We start from the raw sequence: 16,697 nt of genomic DNA, 5'->3' as shown, positions 1-16,697 counted from the left end.
AAAGATGGCTCACGGACCCAGGTACTTGAGCGAAGGGAGGGGGAGGTGGCGAGAGGCAAGTAAGAAATCAAAAGAAGCAGAAAAAAAAAGCAACACTTGCAGCCAACAAATGGCACTCAGAGAGCCAGCTAATGCAGGCTGGTGTTTCTGGACAAGAGACTGTGTCTGTGGGAAGCAGAGGGGGCCGAGTGTGGGTGAAGAAGGTTAGGGAGTGGGAAAGCATATATCACAAATTACAGGAGTTCTGCACCCCCTCAGGAAGAAGCAAAGATGGCGTACGGAGTGAGGCACTGGAGCGAAAGGGGGGGGGGGAGGTGGGGAGAAGCAAGGAAGAAATAAAAAGAAGCGGAAAAAAAGCAACACCAGCAGCCAACAAATGGCACTCAGAGAGCCACCCTTTCGGTTGTGTGGAATCCAAGCAGCTGCTGTTTCCCGGTCAAGAGACTGTGGCCGCGGGAAGCAGAGGAGGCCGTGTCGGGGTGAAGAAGTGTGTGGGGTGGGAAAGCGTATATTGCAAATTACTGGTTATTTTGTCTCCCGCTGTAAGCTCCGTGAGGCTACTTTCTCGTACCCCGTGTTTGCTGGTCTCCAATAGGAGTCCAAGGTGGTGGATCCGCGTTGCGTTAGCTCGTATGGGACCTCTGCATGAATCTCTCCTTGCTCTCCGTTCTCTGTCAGTTTTCTCACTCCATTTGGTGCTTGGCTGAGTTCTTTATCTCTTCATTTGATGTTTTAGGGTTTCAGGATTGTTGTAGTCTCTGTTCGGCTTAGTTTTTCAGATCTTTGCTGTGGAGGTACAGCGTGGTGTTTCTGCCTAGAGCGCCATTTTGCTGGAACCTCTAATTTAATCCATTCTTGTCAAGGAACAAACTTGGTATACTTTCACTCCTTTTAAATTTATTGAACTTTTTTATGGCCTATGTATGGTTTATCCTGGAGAACGTTCCATGTGCACTTGATAAGAACGTGGATTCTGTCGTTACTGTGTAGAGTGTTCTATGGATGTCTGTTACGTCTAGTTGATTTAAATCTTCTGTTTCCTTGTTGCTCTTCTGCATAGATGTTCTATCCATTATTGAAGTTGGGTTATTTAAATCTTCAGTCTTTATCGTTGAGTTGTCTATTTCTGCCGTCAATTCTGTCACTTTTTACTTCGTGTGTTTTTGGACTCTGTTTTTATGTCATGTACGTATGCAGTTATTATATCTGCCTGATGGCTTAGCACTTTATCATTTAAAAATGTCCCTCTTTACTTCTAGTAGTAACTTTTTTCTTAAATTTTATTTTGTCTGATATTAGTATAGCCATTCCAGCTTTGTTATAGGTGCTGTTGGCCTGGTCTACCTCTTTCTATTATTTTACTTACCCTTCTTTGTGTCTTTGAATCTAAAGTGTATCTCCTATAGACAGCATTTAGATTGGTCATGTTGTTGTTGTTATTTTCAATCTAGTCTGAAAATCTCCATTTTCTGATTAGATTGTGTAATCCATTCACATTTAATGTTGTTATTCATATAGTTGGATTTATGTCTGCCATTTTACTTCTAGTTTTTTTATATGTGTCATATCTTTTTTTTATTCTCTATTTCTTCTTTACAGTTTGCTTTTGCATTAGTGAGTATTTTCTACTACAACATTTTAATTTCTTTAAAGATGTTTTTTACCATACTATTTTTAATTTTTTTTTAGTGGTTGCTCTAGGGCTTACTATATACATTTTAACTTATCAGAATCTACTTCAGATTTTTACTGGCTTAATTCCATTAAGATATAACTTGTATAACTCTATTTTCTATAGTTTTTTTGTTTTTGTGCTACTATTGTTATACATATTATATTTGTATGTTATAAAGCCAACATTTTGTTATAATTATTACTTTATATAATTTCATGTCTTTTAAAAAGAATTGAGAGAAGAAAGATGAGAAAGTGTATTAGTGTTTCTTATATTAACCTTCTTATTTACTATTTTTGGTTCTCTGCTTTTGTCCTGTGCATTCGAGTTGTGATCTGGTATCATTTCTTTCCTCTAATACAGTTAGGTTCCCACCCAATTCCTTTGTGCTGTTGTAGTCAAATATAACATATTTCTATATGTTATAGGCTCAACTATTCAATTATATATATGTTGTTGTATATGTTTGCTTTTAAAACCAGTTAAGAGAAGAAAGGAGTAGCATACATTTGCACTGTGTTTTATAATTACACAATTAACTTTACTAGTGCTCTTTGTTTTTTTGTGAAGATTCAGATTACTGTCTGATAGCACTTGCTTTCAGCCCAAAGAACTTCTTTCAGTATTTCTTGTGAGGTGGACCAGCTAGTAACAAATTCCGTCAGTTTTTTTTTTTTCTTTTTCTGGGAACATATTTTAGGTCAGTTTATCTGGGAATGTATTTTACCTTCAATTTTGAAAGATAGTGTTGCTGGATATAGTATTCTTGGTTGACAGTTTTTTAAAAAAATTTTTTCTTGGCACTTTGAATATGTCATCCCATTGCTTTGTAGCCTCCATTATTTCTGATGAGAAGTCAGCTGTTAGCTTCCTGTGGTTCCTTTATACCTGACGTCCCATTTTTTCTGCTGCTTTGTCTTTGTCTTTGTCTTTCAGAAATGTTACACTGATGTGTTTGGGTGTGAATCACTTTGTGTCTGGTCTACTTGATGCTTGTTGAAATTCCTGGATATGGAGATTAATTTTTTCTTCCCCCAAATTTGGGAAATTTTCAGCCATTATTATTATTATTATTGAAATTTTTTTTCTGCTCCTTTCTTGCTCTATTCTCCTTCTGGTACTGCCATTATGCAAATTTTGGTGTGTTCAGTGGTGTTCCACCTTTCTCCAATCTTCTGTCCATTTTACGTGATTCTTTTTTCTCTCTGTTCGTCGGATTGTGTAATCTCTACCAATCTATCTTCAAATTCGCTGATTTTTTTCTTCTGCCGGCTCAAATCTAGTTTAACCCCTCTAGTGATTTTTTATTTCAGTATTGAACTTTTTCCACAATTTCCATTTGATTCTATTTTATAATTTTTACCTCTCTATTGATGCTCTTTATTTGGTAAGATATTGTCATCATATCTTCCTTTCCCTCTTTATTAAGGGTTTTCTTTAGTTCCTTGAACATATTTACAATGGCTGCATTGAAGACTTTGTTAAATCTGACATCTAAGCCCTTTCAATGCAGTTTCTGTTGCCTGTTCTTTTTTTGTTTTTATTGAGTATTGGTCACACTCTTCTGTTTATTTGCCAGTTTTGTAATTTTTTTGTTGAAAACTGGCCATTTTAGGCAATGCATCGCTTAATGTCCATGATACATTCTGCAAAATAGGATGTTATGTGATTTGGATGTTGTGCAAATACCATAATATATACTTATCAAAGCCATATGGATTACTGTAGTGTACCTGTATTGACTAAATAGCCAAGATACTGTACACATACAGTACTGTATTTCAGATAATATATCTGACACAGTAATATAGGTTATATATGTACTGTACCATTATACTTGGGTCCCTGAAGGAGTGCTCACTGCCCACTGGGTCACCCAACTGACAGCCCTTAGCATACAGACACTTGGGCCCCTGTCTGCTCACCCAGAGCCTGGGTCCTGGCTCCAGCCTCCAACTCTGGCCTAGTGCTGGGATCCTCCCATGGCCTATTGCACCAACATCCTGTGTGCCTTCCTGGACACCTGGTGCCTGCAGCAGGGCCAGCTACTCACCGCTTGAGACCGCCGGGAAGCTCCACTCAGGTCTAGGCATGGTAGGGGGTGCACTAACCCCAAGAAGTCCCCGTGGCTGCCAGAGAAGTGGTGTGAGTCACCCTGCCCCATTCTGCCCTCAGCACTGGCTTGACCAAGAGATGTGAGATAAACATGTTGCATGCGGGAAGCTGTTGCATGCTACGTCCAGTTAAGTCTGCTATGTCCCATTCTCTGATCGGGATTTCTGAACTCTATTATAACCTTATGGGACCACAGATGTATATGCCATTGGACGTTGCCCAAATGGACATTATGCAGCACATGACTGTATATTATAGCAATGCTGGATATTGATTCTACAACCTTTCAGTGCTTGTTTTTTGTTGTTGCTTGGTTATTTATTTGTTTAATGACTTGACTAGACAATTTTAGTAAAGCCAATTTCCCCCACAGTGTGGAGACTCTGATGCCATTCTTCAGAGGGTGCAGCCTTGGGAATGCACACACTCTGGGATGACAGTGGTTTTTGCATGGCTCTCTTTCCCTGATCTTTTCTGTTAAACTGTCTCTGCTGGAAACACATCCAACTGTTAGGCTCTACTAATTGCTGATTGATTGTGCTATTGTTTTTGTCAAAGCTCTGGGGCATAGTCTGATCCAGTTAAATTCAGACCTTTTTGGGGGGCTAGTTTTTGAGGAAAGTCTTTGTAGTTTGTTCGACTCCCAGGAGGCTCTTAACTTTTCTTTCTCTGGTTCTCTCTGGTAAACTAGATGGCCTATGGCTTAACTTGTTGTTCTAATGGGGCCACCAACCTTCTCTGAACTGCTTGCCAATGAACTCTCCTTTGTATGTGAAAGCATCCTTAGGCTTAAACTTTCCCATATGTTATTTCAAATGAAGTCAGTTTGTTGGAGAGTTTAGGCACTGTCTGTTCTTATGGACTCCCTTTACCCTTCTCTATTTTTATGGCAAAATCTCTGAGCCATTGTTCTGGAACTGGAGAAAGAACCAGTGCCTACCTCTTGCAGAGACATCCCTGATTTATTAGCAGAGCAGTGGGTGGTAGCCTCTGTTCTTCTTGGCTTGCTCCTCCTGATATGGAACCTCTGCCCTACAAGTGATCTGGAGAAAATGCAATCAGGACCCAAATATTCTTGGCCTGCTGCATCTGGGATAGGTCATCTGCCCTATAAATGGGGGGAGGTTGGAGGAAGAGAGCCTCTGATCTTTTGGTTGCATCACCTGGAATTTAGCCTCTGCAACCCAGAACTGGGGTGGATAAGAAATGATAGTAGCTTGTTTCTCCTGTTATCTTTTGATTGGGAGCTGATGAGAGAGGAAGCCCTCTATTCTTGACTATATCCACCCAGAGTGAAGCTTCCATCATGCTGAGATGGGGGTTTGTAGGGAGGCAAATGGTTGTGGCTCAAGTGCCACAGACTCCTGCTGTTCTTATTGAGATTAGCAGATTTTCTTGAATAAATGCTTCTTTATTTGCTATTTGCTCACAGGACAATTTTCAGAGGCATTAAATGGTTGCTTTTGTCACTGTTGTTATTTTTAGAAAGAATAATTTTCACCCATTTTAGTTGTTTTGCTGGGGAGCAGTTCCACGAAACTCTTCACTCTGCCATTCTGGAAATGAAATCCACTCTTAGACTTTTTACACTCATCTAAAGTAAAAGAGAATGAAAGCAAGGATTTGGATTAAGTAAAAAAAAAGAAGAAAAAAATCTTTATAAGAGAGACAAAAGGCCTTTGGGACTAAATTTCTGGCCACATTCAACCAGGGTTTTCCTCGCTGAGTGAATTCTTCTGAAAACTTCTCAACTTTGCAAAATGCTTTAAATGAGCAGCCTTAAGGTACTGCACTAACTTTCCCCCCCCGCCGCATTCAGCAATGATGTGGACATTATATTTAAAGAGTCTGACTGAGTTTTTGCCTCCAGTTTGATACACATATTTTAAGACAATCTTCAGTTCTTCCTTCATTTACTTGATAGCATGGGGCCATTTTCAAGTTTTTAAGCCAGTAACTTTAAATGTATTCACTGAGGTCAGTTCATCAAATTTTATGAAGTTTCACCTTGGGCCATAGATCCACATTGTTCTGGGTGCTCTGAGAGACTCAAATAAAGACAATATGATCTGTAGTCTCAAGGTGCCGATAATTTGGGATTTAAATAGCCAACAATACATAATTAAACTCTGGCACTTAACAGGCACTTGGTTAATATTGAAAACTTTTCTGGGTAGCTGTATTTCCATCAGGATCATTGGCATAATCAGAGTTGGTGGTATTTACAATTGTACCATATGAATTGCATTTGCCCTTTTAGTGAAATAGCCCATAAAGTGTACCCTGCTGACCTCAAAGGCTGCCTGACTTCTCTGGGGTCACAACCACTGTCTTGTCAAGTACCTATTATGTCTTGGTTCCTCTTCTACAACTATGCTGTCACCATATTCCATAATAATTGGTTCTTCTCTTCTATTGTACTTTGATTCTTCTATGTGACGATGTGAACAGGATTGCCCAGGAGAGTTGTTATAGTTAGATTCTGACTCATGGTGACCCCATGTGAGCAGAGTAGAACTGCTCCATAGGGTTTTTAATGCTGTGACCTTTCGGAAGCAGATCACCAGGCCTGTCTTCCAAGATGCCTCTGGGTGGGTTCAAACCACCAACCTTTCAGTAAACATTTGAGGGCCTCCTGGTGTGCCGAACACTGTGCTAGGTGTTGACTTTTCAATAGCAATGAGACAGTTTCCTAACCTTTAAGGAGTCTTGCAGTCTTATGAGAAGAACAAGTATAAAAACAAATAAATGTAATAATGCAGTGTTCTACAATAAAGGAAGTAGTTGCAGGACACATAGGGGACCCAAGGGCAAATGTTTATCTCTGCAGACAAGTAGAAGGAGTCAGAACACGCTTCACCTTTAGGCAGTGATGATTAAGCTGGTACATGAAGCCAAAATCTGGCAAGACTGGATGTGATGAGGAAGGGTATTCCAAGGAAGAGAAAGAGTTGAAGATGAAAATCCACACAATATGTTATGTTATGTATGACTTCATGCTCTACCAGTTGCCTTCAAGTCAACTTCCACTCATGGTGACACCATATATGTTGCGGTAGGACTATGCCCCATAGGGTTTTCAAAGGCTGATTTTTCAGAAGTAGATCTCCAAGTCTTTCTTCCAAGGTGCCTCTTGCATGAGCTTCAACCTCTAGCCTTTTGATTATCCACGGAGTGTGTTAGCCATTTGCACCACCCAGGGACTCCCATGAGTACAACAGGAGACTTTATTTACTTGATTATAACACATCTCTTTGTTTTCTGCCTGCTTTCCCCACTTCTCCTGGTGCCAACTTCCTGGAAAACAGGAAATTCATCTACCACAGCATCTAACACAATTAATAGGTTTGTAAAATGTGTTGAGTGAATGAATATTTAAATCCACTGATCGTTATCCAGCTTGAGGGTGATTCTTTGCCTTGGAAAGTAGTGAATACACGTCACATAAAGATCCTACCCCTGTGCTTTAGCTTCCAGCCTTTCATTAGAAATGTCTACATGTTGGACCTCTGGGGAGAGAAGCCCTTGTTTCTAAGTGCAGGCTGCAGGGCACCCTCACTGGAAGCAGCAGAAGGGATGCATACATTTTAAATAGGTGTACATCGTGAGTTCAACTCTGGCTTATGATCGTATGCCTGATTTTTATAAAATTGCATGTTTGACTTATATCATGCATAAAACCAGTGGCCTTCGAATTGAGTCTGACTCATGGCGACCCCATGTGTGTCAGAGTAGAACTGTGCTTCATAGGGTTTTCAATGGCTGATATTTTTTGGAAGAAGATCTCAGGCCTTTCATCAGGTTCAAGGTAATTCAAGCATCTACTTCCATACTGACACCATTCCTTTTTTTTAAAGAAAAACTTAGGAAAGTGTCAATTTCTTTTTTTTTTTTTTTTAAATTGAGGAAGTAGCAGTTGCTCTTTCAACCTTCCTGAGCTATTCACTCATTTCATGGCTTTGAACCCTTCAGTCATTCTCTGATTTACCATCCCCTGGAATTCCTGGGTGAACTTCAATGGGATGTTGTGCCATATCCTAGGCTTGGATGGAGACATGGGTGAGGAGAAGCCAACCTTCCCCTTTACTACCCAGTCCATGTCATTTCCCCATTGTATCTCACAAAGGTTTAAAGGTGTTTATGCCTTTTTTTTTTTTTAACTGAAGGGAAAACTCAAAGTACCTTGGCTTTAAACTCTTAGCAAGGGACTCTAGCCCCAGTATCTAACCAGGTTCCCTACCCACAGGCTTGTTCTTCCCCACAAGAGGACCTCTTGGGAGAGCTCCTTTTCTCCCTGTATGATCCATTTCCTTTCACTGCTCCCCCTTAGCAGTACATTTCCACAAATTTCACTCCTTAACCCTAAGAAAGAAGGAGGGAGAGCAAATTGACGTAGATGGGGCTTCCTAACTCCAAGTCTCAAAGAATCCCTTTTGTGGTTTCCTTCTCCTCCCACCCCTGAATGGCAGGCCAGCCTCCTGAAGCACACAGACACAGACACAGACACAGACACACACACACACACACACACACACACCACCCCTCCCAAGGACAGATGCTAATTATCATAGATATTACAGACCCATTCCTTAAGGAGGAAGGGGGTAGTTTCCTAACTGCCACATAATTTTCAAGGCACCTCCTACCGGGAGTCTGGGCAACTCACTATCATGCAGAACGATATAAAATTCTCTTCCTCCTTCCTGTCCCCCTTCTCTTTCTCTTCTCCAACCCATTTTAAACTGTACTCTTAGGGCCTGCTGTGAATAAGAAATGGGGTAGTTGTGGGGCCCTATACTCATCCTAGGCTGCTCTCTAGCAAAGAGAGGCTTTGCTATTGCTGTTCCATTAAAGAATAGATTAACTTCTTATCTGAGAGTCCCCTTTACCCTCAATTTCTAACTAGGCAGGAGGGAAGGCAGTAGATTAATCTTCCCGTTACGTAAGTGTAGGTAATTGATGACTTGTGTGCACAATAGTGAGGTCACATGGTCTGACAAAGGGTTTGTTTGTTCTAGATCATGATTCATTTTCATTAAGTCTTACAAAAGAATAAAAATCAAGCTGGATTTCAGTCTTTTGTGCAACATTCAGCGAATCACCTCCCCAGAAGAAAAAAGGAAAATGACACAGCTTTCCCAGAAAATTCAGCCAGCATGATCGTCCCAGCTTTATGACATAGACTCACACTAATTATGAGAAATATTCAATTTCTTAAAGAAATCTTAAAAAAAAAAATCTGAACATTGCAGCCATGTATCCCGGTGAGGCTAAAATTGGTCAAAGGCAGAGCTGAATGCCAAATGATAATTTCTGCTAAATAATTCAGGCCATCTGAACTCTGGTATTATACTTACTTTAATGAGTATAATAGGTGCAATTAGAGACTGTTTCACCTCCCTGCACCAGACACTTTGTGCTCTCGCCTAATTGTGGGACCCGTTTTTCTTTGGGTAACTCCTATCTTGCAAATTTGGCGTGTATTCCCACTGCCTGACATTAGCGGCCACCCAATAAATGTATGTTGGAGTCAATAAGTTTTGATGATGATTATTCTGAAGAAAAAGAGAGATTGCATAACAAAAAATAGACATTTCCATAAGCTAATCTGAGATAAATCTCGTTTGCAGAAGAATGGGATGGGAAAAAATATCTTAAGACTAGGTTTTCTCTCTAACGCTACTTTTTTTTTTTTTTTTTTTGCCTTTGTCCCCTCACAGGGAAATGATGCCGATATGGTGGATAAGAACAAGTGCTGCACGCTCTGTAACATGTCTTTTACCTCAGCCGTGGTGGCTGACTCACATTATCAAGGCAAAATCCATGCCAAAAGGTTAAAACTGTTGCTAGGAGAGAAAACCCCATTAAAGACCACAGGTACGTGTGTGAAGAGTAATCGTGGCGAGATGCTGAAAAGCCAGCGCTGTGCCTGTCACGTAAATCACACTTGCTATTCAGAGGCGGGCTGGCCAGAATCAGAGTCTAATGATAGATGTCATTCATACCCTAAAGGAATGGGTAGGTAGTCCCGACCATGTTGCTGTTATCACAGCATTAAATACAAATTCAGGTGCTCATTATAGCAACCTGGCTCCTTCAAATTAGTAACTCAGGAGCTTGCATCTTTTGAAAAGCAGTTTACACCCTGCAAGATGCTGCCTAGTATATCTGCTACATATATGTAAAATACATTGTTCTTCCCTAGACTGAGCCTATGATCCAGTGTATAATGGGGAGATTCCCTACACATGTCTGCATAATGCAGGATGTCATCTTTTCCTTATCATGGGGTGAGGGCTAGGAGGACTATAGTCTTTAAAAATATATTTTGCAGATCAACTGATGTTTTTTTTTTTCTGAGATGGCTTTCCTATCATCTTCTTAGGGTATCTTGTGATTCAAGCCTATTAATTTTCACAGTTAAAAGCTTAAATATTAATAACAGATCATTTGACCTTCTAATTGCTTAACTCAAAATATTCTTCAGAGGTTTATCAAAGCATGCAACTAAAAACACCGTTATAGTTTAATCAAGATAGACTATTTGGATAAAGTTTACATCCTAGCAAAAACAGTACCAGGCTGGGTTATAATCACAAGAAGCTGGGGTATATTTCACGATGACTACTCTTGCAATGCAATTAAAATGTAGCAGTGCATTTTATCTTACTGTCTAATGAATCATGCATAAATCGTGGGTGCAATTATTTTTTAAATGGTATTTTGGAAATTGGACAGAGTCTAAAACATTGCTTAGCTTTTATTGTCACCCGTGTTTTTCTTAAGATAAATGTCTTCTTTTACCTAGAGAATAAGAAAGAATCTTTTCACTCTGTTTGTCCTGCTTCATTTAACTAAAGAATGTTGTCTTTTCTAACGGTGGCTTGTGACATTCAGGTGCAGAATGGGACTGGGATACACATGGAATCTGGAGACATGCTCAGCTTGTTTTGCGGGCACCCTGTATATGGCATTTGATAAGCAGCCACTCAGTTGAAAATTCCCCATTCTTGCTCTCTAAAAGGTTGAATACTCACCTCATAAACTACTCCCGATAAAACCTTTTAAAATAGACACCTCAGAGAAACAGTCCCTGGAACATTTTTACCTGTTTTCCATGAATGAGTAACAAGCCCATTTTTCCTCTCTGCCTAAGGAAAGCATTACTGTTAAATTTAATTTTACAGGTAGTGATGGAAGAGGGGGAATGATATCTTTGTTTATCATGTCAATTAGCAAGTGGGCGAGTTATTATTTCTGTGGAAAAAAAATCACCATATGGTAAAAATAGTTTTTTTGTGAATTTAAATACAGCCTCAAGATAACCAAACACCAATTTATTTTAATCAATTCAAATATCTTCAGAGCTGGTAAATATATTTGGGATAATTTGTGAGTTGCCATCGATATCTTCTGAAGGAAAAATCAAAAGCACTTAAGGTGCAACCTCCACTCAGTGGTTTAGTCCTGATTGGCCACAGAGCTGTCCCAGCCCTCACTATTAGGAAAATCAGGTGGCTGGTTAGCCAAGGAGGGATTGGGGTGGGATGGGGATGAGTGGCACCGACAGCTTGTGTCTTGCTCTGGGGAAAACCCATTCTGACTTCCTTGTGGAAGCATCCCCTTTTCTCCTTTAGTTCAGGTTCCCAGGTTGCATATTGCTCCTCTCATCCCTTCCCCTCTGAAGGTGTTTTGAGCAGAAAGGGTCTTGGGAAGCAGCAACACCAGACAAACTTGGAGGGTGTCATGGACTGAATTATGTCCCCCCAGAAATGTGTGTATAAATTTGGCTGGGCCATGATTCCCAGTATTGTGTGGTTGTCCTCCATTTTGTGATTGTAATTTTATGTTAAAGAGGATTAGGGTGGGATTGTAACACCCTTACTAAGGACAAATGCCTGATCCAATGTAAAGGGAGTTTCCCTGGGATGTGGCCTGTACCACTTTTTATCTCCAAAGAGATAAAAGGAAAGGGAAGCAAGCAGAGAGTAGGGGACCTCCTATCGCCAAGAAAGCAGTTCTGAGAGCAGAATGCATCCTTTGGACCTGGGGTCCCTGTGGGCAGAAGCTCCAAGATTGATGAGAAGGCCAACAGAGACAGAAAGCCTTTCCCTGGAGCTGATGCCTTGAATTTGGACTTTTAGCCTGCTTTACTGTGAGGAAATAAACTTCTCTTTGTTAAAGCCATCCACTTGTGGTATTTCTGTTAGAGCAGCACTAGATGACTAAGACAGAGGGCCTGGGAAGCTTACATGGTCTCTAGGCCTGGATTTGTGTCAACCCAGCTGCTAGCAGGGGGCAGTGAAAGCAATGTACCCTGCTAGAGGGCGGTGAGTCATTAGGTGCACGTGCAAGCAGAGGGTTGGCATTGGAGAGGTGTCGCACAGGTTAAGAATTTGAGGTCCTGGTAGGAGGGTGAGACCTAGAGATGGAGAATCTGGATGCAGAGAACACTGCAGAGATTCAGGCATGGTACTGCCCTCAGTTAAGCCTGGCAGATTATAGCAGGACCCTGGTAGCAGTCCTGGGATTCCAGAGAAAGGAAAGGCAATTAAGAGCATGACAGGCCACCATCATTTAAGATAAGGATTTACCAGTTATCAGTTACTGTTGAGACGATTCTGACTCATGACATCCATGTGTGTCAGAGTAGAACTGTGCTCCATAAGGTATTCAATGGCTAATTTTTCAGAAGTAGATTGCCAGGCTTTTCTTCCGACATGCCTCTGAGTGAACTCAAACTCCCAATCTGTTGATTAGCAGTCAAGTGCATTAACCATTTATACCACCCAGAGATCCTAAGACAGCATACTAGGCTGGGAACCAAGTACAGGGGACAAATCAGAAACATGGCAGACATGGATAATAGGTTGAGACTTTGTTTCAAGCACAAATTCAGTTACCGCAAGTGCAAGGCAAGGACTAAGAGGCACCAGGAGTGAACATCCAGGCCATGAGCTTCATGAGTTAACAAGTACAGCCTCTTCATTCTCTTCAGTAGAGCCAGGATTCTCATCCTCCCAATTCCAGTAACACTTCCTGAAGTACCTGGCCCTCCATGCTGGGACTGCACTGTGCACATCTAGGAACTGCTCTGGCTAATCAACCAGATTGGTCTGAAATTACTTCTGTAATGAAACCTATGGGAAAAAAAAAAAAAGAGAGAGAGAACATATAAAACCTAATCAACTGAATCCAGATGCCAGAGAGAAGCAATTCTTCTGCTCAGGTATGCTGCTTAAGCAGCCCTTCCATGAATAACAGGCTCTTTAGCTGTAGTGATTTCTGGGTAGGAGTAATTGAAGCACAACTCACTGCTTCTCATAGCTACTCCATGGGATGAGGGTGAGCATTTGGGATCTGTGAATCACTACTTTTCTTCCTACTCAAGCTGCACTTTGATCAAGCATCAGCGGGGTGTCCTGCAAGAGTAGCTGTGGTTTGAGATGCCTTCTCCAGATGGGTGTGTGTTTACTCACATTTCTGAAATTCTTGGCAGAGTCACTGGAACAAAAACCGGTTTCAGTTCTTCTTGGTTAGTGTGCGTCAGGATCTCTGTTATAGTAAGTTGTGTCTTCAGCTGCTTATTATAGCAACCTAGCTTCTTAAAATTTGTAAGTCAGCAGCTTGCATATTCTGCAAAGCAGATGAAGGTGAAGGTGAAGGTGAAGATAAAAGCTGAGAAGGGTCTCTAGGGCTGCTATGCTCTTGCAGGGTAAGCGGACATCAAGGTGGAGATTTTGTCCAGATTGGAGGTGGTGGTGAGGCTGCTGTAGAGCCATGTTCTTTGCAGTAGAAACAAGAGAAGCCACGCTGTGAGAAGGATTTAGAGTAGACTCCAAGGAGCGAGGCCAGGAGCAGTGAAGGGGAGGAGAGTCTTCTCATTGGAGGGAGAGTAAATGAGGTAGGGGTTGCTTAGCATAGAAAAGAGATGATTTGGGGGTTGTCACAGAAATAGAGATTCATAGTATGTCTGTCTGTGTGTGTGTGTGTGTGTGTATGTGTGCATGTGGATGAGTCCATACATGTGTATACATGCATGCAGGAGATATAATCAATGAGCTGGTAGAACATTGGGGAGTTAGATCTGAGCTCATAATAAAGAGTTTATTAGTATTCAGAGATGCTTACAGGTGGAATGTGTACAGCAACAGGCTGGCAACTTGGCACATTTCTGGAGAGATTTCAGCATCAGCTCAGTGGTTGGCTCAGATGACATTTCAAGTGTCCCGCAACCTGACAGCCTCAGCCAGATGGTTACCTATAGCCTTGACCCACTGACACAATATGGCAGAAAGAATACTGACCCAGGAATCAAGCAGTATAAACTCAGGCACGAGCTCTGCCCCAAGTAGTTGGATAACCTTGGATAGATCCTTTATCTTTTCCAGCCTCAGTTTTCTCCTTTGTCATTGAGTTCTAATATTAATTGCATTTACTTCACTGGATCTTACAGAGAGTGAATAATAGATTCGAAAGTGCTTTGCAAAGTAAAAGGTGTTGTGTTATTCACAGGTGAGCATTTGGTAGATAAATTGATCTGGGGAAAATAGCCTGACTCCTTTCCTCTATCCGGATCTCTGATATCCTGATTAACACGCTGGGGCTGTGCAAATGGAACCTTAGATATAGCACCAGGGAACACTGTGTTTTATCTCCTAAGAGACAACCCTTTCTGGGGGGAGTTCTGTGAACTGGGCAGGACCTGGCACTAGAGGTGCCTATCAGAGTGAGACAGGTGCTGGGAGGGGTAGAGAGCAGGTCCTTAAACTCAGGGGTCAGGGATGGTCATGGAGCCAAGTAGACAAACAGGCTCTGGGCATTAAGGAAACCTATCAGAAGGCAAGGAGATCCAGCAGCCAAATAGGTACAGGACCCTGGATGCAGGACTGGGAACTGGTATGTAAAAACAGGAATGTACTGTAGACAGACTGGCAAAGTAAATAATTTTCAAGACAAGAGCTCAAGTTCAGAGGATCAAATAAAGACCCAGACACCAGAATGAGGGTCCAGAGCAGGGTCTGTGTCTCGGGCATTTGAGAGACACCCTGCTATCAGAGTAGAAACACAAAGTAATAAAAGAGATAAAAGCTTATTGCTGAATATCACAGGTCAGGTTGGAGCTACTCAAATCCTCCTTGCTTAAGGCCAAGATTGACCCTACTAGTTCCTCACGGGGAGCTGAGTCTGTAGGTGAAGGACACTGCTTCCCACGGAGGGGAGAGGATGAGTAGGCAGACGCGACCTGAGACAACCTTGAGGCTGTGCACTGTGCAATGGCTTCTTCTGGGCCCCTGCGTGCTAGAGTCCTCCCCAGTCACACTGAGCCTCCAGCTGTGGTTTGTTCCCAAGCGGCTGCAGGTGGCCCATAACCACATATGTTAGAGCTCTGCCGTTGATGGAGCCCCAAGGCAAGATCACTGACTGGGTAAGCTCATTAATGGTCCCCAAAGACGTCCACGTCCTAATCTCCAGAACCTGTGGGTATGCTGTATTACATAGCAAAGGGGATTTAAGATTGCTACTCAGGTGACCTTGAGATGAGGTTATCCTGTGAATCAGGGAGGCAGCAGAGTCAGTGTCAGAGTGATGCAGCATGGGAAAGACTGGACAGACCATTACTGACTGAAGATGGAAGGGGCCGCGGGCCAAGGAACCTGTGCAGTCTCTAGAAGCTGGAAAAGGCAAAGAAAAGAATTTTCCTCTAGAGCCTCCAAAGGAACACAGACCTGCTGATACCTCAATGTTAGCCCCATGACCTCCAGGACTGTAACATTAATACATTTGTATTGTTTTAAGCCACTGTTTGTGGCGATTTGTCCCAGCAGCAGTAGGACTCAGATACCTGACCTAAGTAAAAATAACAGTCCAAACAGGGTGTTCCCTTAAGTGCACTTCACACATTTTTCCTTAGGGATCCTCAAATATAACCTAGGAGACACCAGCATAACTTTTGTCAGGGACTCGCCTGAGAGGCAGGAGATATATCTTTGTATCAGGATCAAGTGTTATTCCCCACACATCGCTTATTGCTCTACTGTTCAAAACCTCTAGTGACTCTTTTCCTATGATAGCAAACACAAGTTTGTCCCCCTGGCTTTCAGGGGTTTGCACAGGTTAGCTCTTCATCTCCAACATTATTTCCCACATCCTCACCGTGCACATTCTCAAATGTTCTGTTTGGACTGGTTTCCTCACTGTCCCACCTTCCCTTCAGCTGTCCTGTGTCTTAGATGCCCTTCCCTCATCTTGTTGTGGATTTTAATTATCCTCTGAGGTACAGTGCAGATCTCAACTAGTCTCTGAAGTGCCTCATGGCTTCTAGAGAGCTCACTGAGTATAGTATAGATTTTGAAGTCAGACTTATCTGGGTCCCACTCCTTATTAGCTGAGGCCTTTGGGCAAGTTACTTAGCTCTTCTGAACTTCCTTTCCCTGTCTGTACAATGGATATAATGCTATTATCTGTATCGGAGGGTTGTTATGGTGATTAGATGAGTTGATTAATCTGTACAAAATGCTTAGCACAGTGTCTGCCCCAGAGTCAGAGCTCAGTACCTGTTAGCCATGTGCACTCAGGAAATGCAGCTGTTTTCACTTTGTTCTGAACTCTGTGTCATACAATTTTCCACTTAAAATAGTTTATTGTCCAAGGTTGCTTCTGTTGGGTTAGTCTACTTCACCAACTGGTCTGTACACACTCTTCCTATAGGAACCACGTCCCCATACTTATTCTGCATTGTGCCACAGTCCCTTAGCACAAGCTTGAGGGACATGTTCTTCTTCACGACAGAGAGTGACTGGAAAAATACAACCTGGTGTTCAGTACCTGCTTGAGGACAAGTGCTAGTGCAGAAGAATGGGCCAAGCAAGGTACAAGATCACAGAAACCCTGAGGGAGAAGATGT

General features: G+C 41.9%; 1 protein-coding gene across 1 annotated transcript in view; it reads left to right on the top strand.

Annotated features, from left to right (window-relative positions):
- The window catches only part of ZMAT4 (zinc finger matrin-type 4), a 365,911-nt gene that overhangs the window by 229,527 nt on the left and 119,687 nt on the right, over window positions 1-16,697 (top strand). Inside the window, exon 4 of the mRNA XM_004382072.2 lies at window positions 9,511-9,667. Coding sequence (XP_004382129.1) covers window positions 9,511-9,667 — 157 coding nt within the window. The remainder of the gene's footprint in view (window positions 1-9,510; window positions 9,668-16,697) is intronic.

The sequence above is a fragment of the Trichechus manatus genome, unplaced genomic scaffold (assembly GCF_000243295.1).
Source record: "Trichechus manatus latirostris isolate Lorelei unplaced genomic scaffold, TriManLat1.0 scaffold00090, whole genome shotgun sequence".
Taxonomy (NCBI): Eukaryota; Metazoa; Chordata; class Mammalia; order Sirenia; family Trichechidae; genus Trichechus; species Trichechus manatus.
The sequence above is the reverse complement of the archived record's forward strand: the minus strand, read 5'-3'. Positions and strand labels throughout refer to the sequence as shown.